The sequence below is a fragment of the Charadrius vociferus genome, unplaced genomic scaffold (assembly GCF_000708025.1).
Source record: "Charadrius vociferus isolate BGI_N301 unplaced genomic scaffold, ASM70802v2 scaffold269, whole genome shotgun sequence".
Classification (NCBI taxonomy): Eukaryota; Metazoa; Chordata; class Aves; order Charadriiformes; family Charadriidae; genus Charadrius; species Charadrius vociferus.
This window is the reverse complement of record NW_009660184.1, coordinates 1,469,591-1,474,437: the sequence shown is the minus strand read 5'-3', so window position 1 is coordinate 1,474,437 and position 4,847 is coordinate 1,469,591. Positions and strand designations below refer to the sequence as shown.

The following is a 4,847-nucleotide window of genomic DNA, read 5'->3' as shown; positions in this document are numbered from 1 at the left end:
GAGTGTGTTGAAAGAATCTCAGGTTTAATTAAAGTAATTTAGGACTAGACAGTTTAATGTTTTGGGGTTTTTTTTCAGAGTTTATTTTCCCTGCCTGTCCCTACCCTCCTGCCACGTGGTTCTGGATGAGGGCAGGTGCCAGACCATAAGCAATGAATTATAATGGGGTTTTTAAAGAAAATGGATGTTTTGGGGTTTTTTAGGTATTTGCTCACTGCTCTAGTGAACCTGCTCTGCAGCGTGCAGCAAGCTAATGATGACGGCGCCGCCTGACATGTAGCAACTGGGCACACAAGGGGGGAAAAAAACCACAACACAAAGGTGGTGGTGGAAACTCACCTTTGCGTATAACCCGAAACGCACGGCAATCGATTGCAGGTGCTCTCGACCTGTGAGTTGTAAACAGAAATCAGGAAATTGCAACTGCACTGCCCTTCCTGTGTTGCTCAAGAGCAGGGGAGGGGCAGCCCAGGGGGAGAAGCCTGGGAGCCCCTGCTCAGTGGCTTTTGCTGCAGGAGAAGGCAGTCGTGTGGTCCGTCACTTTGCTGGTAGGTCTGGTGCAGGGCCAAGAAGGCTGTGAGGGTCGTCTTTGTTTCTGCAGCTCCCTGACTTCCAGTGTACATAAGCACATGTGTGCACATACGCTGGTGGTTAATTCTCCTCACCCTCCCCCTCGCGAAAGAAAAAGCGAGGTGCTTGCCTTGGCCCAAACAGTGCGCCTGTTCTTAAAGGCTTTCTTGCGCTTCAGAGGCATGTATTTGGGGGTAAATGATGGTACTGAGTCTCAGATTTAAAAAAGAAATAAAATTATTTAGGAGCTATACCAATCTAGATTTCAAGTTGGCGATCTTCAGTTGTTGCACAAGACCCAGTAAAACTCAGCTTCCTAGTGATGCTGCTCATTTGAAAGTCCAATAAAACATGCGAGGTTACTTCGCTGGGTGGTATAAGCTAGTGATCAGGGGCTCTGAAGAACTGGAAGGCCTTCTTCATTAATAAAACCCCACTTTGGCAGCTGTTTTGTCTGGTTTAGAAGCACAACTGGAAATGGAGGAAGAAAAAGGAATTTTTTTTTTTATTAAAAAATGACTGGATGAGTACTTCCGCCTCTTATAAAACACAGCTGACTCCTCATTTGGTGCAGTGAAAAAAGTGAATGCCTCTGTCACAGAAGGAATACAGTGATGTGGGAATAAGGGCCTCTATTTAAGGCTGTAAATAGCAAATGAATTGATTGGTGCTGGTGGAAGTGAAGGTGGTTGTCAGGTATCTCGGTGGGTGGTGGGTGCTCTGAGGAGGAGGAGTGTGGGGGTGGGTGCTCCTGGCAAAGCGATGCCTTAGAAAGCAGCAGGAGGCTTGATCAGCAAGAGTCAAACACTGTTGGCAGCTGTCTTGTGCACTTGTTCAGGGTAGAAGCATCTGCAGAATATCAACCTGAATTTGTAATTTGTGTGCCGCTCCCCTCAGTCTCCCTCCTCTGAACAAGTTTTCATGTTCTGAATAGGGAAATTAAAGGTGTTTTGTGTGATGATAAGGTACTGAGAGGTACCTGGAGGTGCCTCATTAGTGATTTCTGATTGATTGAGCTATGCAGCCATCTGTTTTCTGTCTACTGTCAGACAGAAAGGTAATGAATGCAGTCCTGATCTGCGGTGAAGTTGGTAGAAGTTTCCTAGGTTAAATGATTTTCTTTCTCAGACTCTTACGGAGACCAGCAGGTAAGGAGGAGAGCGATTCACTCCGGAGAAGTGGTGATATTCTCCCCTGCTTAGTTTCCAGAGGGCAGCCAGGGAGGGCATTGGCTCTCCACAGCTGTGGGAGTAAAAATGATGACTTGGGTGCTCTAAAATTGATATAAGAACTGAGATAAATTCTTTGTTTGCCTCTCTCAGATCGTGTCTTGTCTCGCACAACGATTTCTACTTGCCTGCACAAAATGCACCTTTACAGAAATGTACAACAGTTATGCAAACTGTGATCTTGCTGTTGAAATGGGAGGCTCTGTTTTGCTGTTTTATGCGTGCATTTGTGAAAGAGTCTCGTGAAACTAAAACTTTCCTTCTTGTTCTTCCAGACACAGTTGAGTCCATGCTTTCAGACTACGACATCCTTTCTCAGTCAAGCATCCAGCAACACTCACTGAAGAAGAGGGATCTCCAGCCTGAGACGCACGTGGAGAGGCTCTTAAGTTTTTCAGCCTTGCAAAGGTAATTAAATCATCAGCAATGAAATAGTTGCTGATGATTTCAGTTTACATGATGAACAATATGCAGTTCCAAACCCAGAAATAGTTATCTTGTTTTCTGTCATGACTGGCCAGTTCTTGTTAGTTAGTGATCTGCATGGTTATGTGACTTCAGAGAGGCTCGGAGGAAATAGAAAAATAAGTTGAGTTGCATTGTATTGCTGTGTTTGCTGAAGTGGCAGTGATTTTAAGATTTCTTTTGCTTTGTTCTTAGCTTTACTTTCATGTAGATTACTTCCACTGATTGGGTTGGATCCCACTTCTACCTCATCTTGGCAACATAGCCATACTTCTGGACCATCCTCTGGTTCTTGAAAATATCTGCCTTCAGTTTGGGGAGTGCGTGTGGTCTGTTGCTCAAGAGTTTTATTTATTTTTTTTTTTTTTCATGGAGGTTTAATCCTCTTCTTACTGAGTGTAAATTTCCCATTCAGTAAAACACTATGCTACTTTTTTTTTTTTTTTTTTCCCCAACACAAGAAATAGCAGCACAGGGGAAAGGGGAAGGAGAGGTAGAAGAGAGCAAGCACAAAGGTTGTAGGGATGCTATTCCGAGTGTCAGGAAAGTGCCTGACAGGTATGCGAGTGCTGAAATTGTGAATCTGAAATGGGGGAGCAGGGTGAGAATAACGCTTTGTTTTAACAAGTGTAGGTTGATTTTGTTCATCTGGAATCTTTGTCCACTGTGTTCTCATGTGCCTTCCCCATTTGTCATCTACAACTTTCATGCAAATTGTTGTGAATATTTTTTAAATCTCTAAGTGTTTGGAGGTGGGTAGCAAGTATAAAAGGCTACCCTTTTATATTTAATGGGATCAAATGTCTGACTGTCCCTGTCTGGTACTGCCTCATGCACCCTGACTTTATGGTGAGGTTGCAATACTGCCAATGATAATTACGGAATACTTGCAGAGGGACATACCAAAAATCTTTGACCCAAAGCCCGCATAAACCAAGAGCCCATGTGGCTACTTTCAGAGAAGGTTCTCTACCTACTTCTTGGGATAGCCTTTAGTTTTTGTGACACTATGTAATGAAAATCTACAGAGATCAAATTTCTGTTTATAGTCTTCTGACTATATTATTTCAGAAAATAAGAGCTTTAAAATAATTTAACTTCAAGTAGATGAACAAATTTCTTAGTCTGATTTTCTTTCAATAGTTACCGGTAACTGGTTTTGCTTGACTGCATATGGAGAAGGTGCATCATGAGCAAACAGCGACTGTTTGGGGGGTAGAGTGTGTGTGTGGGTTTTTTGTTTTGTTTTTTAAATAAAACACCTTTGACACTTTAAAAATGTTTACAGTTATGAATTACATAATATATGTTTTTTGTAGCCTGCTTATCAGAGTTAATGGTTTGGGACCCTCAGTAAAATGGAGACTGGATGTGTCTGTTTTGTGTATGCTTTGCTTAAAAATAAATGGAAGTAAATTCTTTTACAGGCACTTTAAATTATACTTAACTGCAACTGCTGAACACTTTTCAGAAAAATTTCAAGCATTAATTGTGGATGGTGAAGGCAAGGAAAAGGAGTATCGTGTTCAATGGCAAGACTTTTTCACTGGACATGTCGTTGGTTAGTATGGACTAGACTGTGTTTCAATGCTGAGAAAGCACAGCTTTGCACAAGTCTCTTGGCCAAAGTAAACGCTATATTGCCCTCATTTTCATCAGATATGATTAGGATGAACAACTAAACTCATTTCTCATGCCCCTTGTGTTTTCTGGTTTCAGTTTTTTGGGATTTTTTGGATGGGTTTGAATTTTGGGGTTTTTTGAGCTATTGCACCAAGGTTCTAAGACTAAGACTCTTCTGTTCAGTTTGGCAGAACACAAAGGTATAATTTACCCAAGCAGCAGCTTGTGGGATTTTTTTGAAAATGATGATGGTGGCTTTAATTACAGCTGGAATGTAGGACCTAAGTGTTCCTTGTCCCAGAACACAAAGCCCAGGTGGTGATGATGCAGTGTTGCCCAGATTGTTATATTAAAAGTCTTTAAGATGGTTCTTTGCAGACTACTTTTCTTTAAAGAAAGGGTATCTTGCTCCACTTAAGTCCAGCACTAATGCTTCTGCTAAGTTGTTTTGATTTTTATGTTGCCTTTGTGATTTGGTGAAAGTCTTTTCCACTGGAATGCAGGCTGACTCCATGAAACTGCTATCTGATAGTGGTAAGATGCAAGCTGCTTTTGTTGGCAGAAACGTTCTGGGTCCCATTACTAATCCCCATAGCCGTCTCAACACCTGCAAAATTATCAGTTAAATCTAAGTCTAGATGACTATGACCATTGGGAAGTTAAGGTTCTGGGGGGAGTGCTGGTTCTCTTTTCTAGCCCCCCCCCCCAGTATTTTCTGTAAAGTGGACAGTATAGTGTTCTTCAGACACTGAAGAAGGGAATTTGACTTGAAGTTTAAAGCAAATTAAAAAAACCAACTGTCTGTGCAGGAGTGCATGCAAATAGAGCTGAATTAATTTATTTATTTTTTTTCCTTGCTTATGTTAAAGGAGAGCATAATTCCAAGGTTGTGGCACATATTGGGGATGAAGACTTTACAGTAAGAATCAATACTGATGGAGAAGAATACAATATAGAGGT

General features: G+C 41.7%; 1 protein-coding gene across 1 annotated transcript in view; it reads left to right on the top strand.

Annotated features, from left to right (window-relative positions):
• Positions 1 to 629: 629 nt before the first annotated feature.
• ADAM17 (ADAM metallopeptidase domain 17) overlaps positions 630 to 4,847 on the top strand; it is a 23,938-nt gene continuing 19,720 nt past the window's right edge. The window contains exons 1-4 of the mRNA XM_009893268.1: positions 630 to 774; positions 2,075 to 2,207; positions 3,692 to 3,825; positions 4,757 to 4,845. Coding sequence (XP_009891570.1) covers positions 630 to 774; positions 2,075 to 2,207; positions 3,692 to 3,825; positions 4,757 to 4,845 — 501 coding nt within the window. The remainder of the gene's footprint in view (positions 775 to 2,074; positions 2,208 to 3,691; positions 3,826 to 4,756; positions 4,846 to 4,847) is intronic.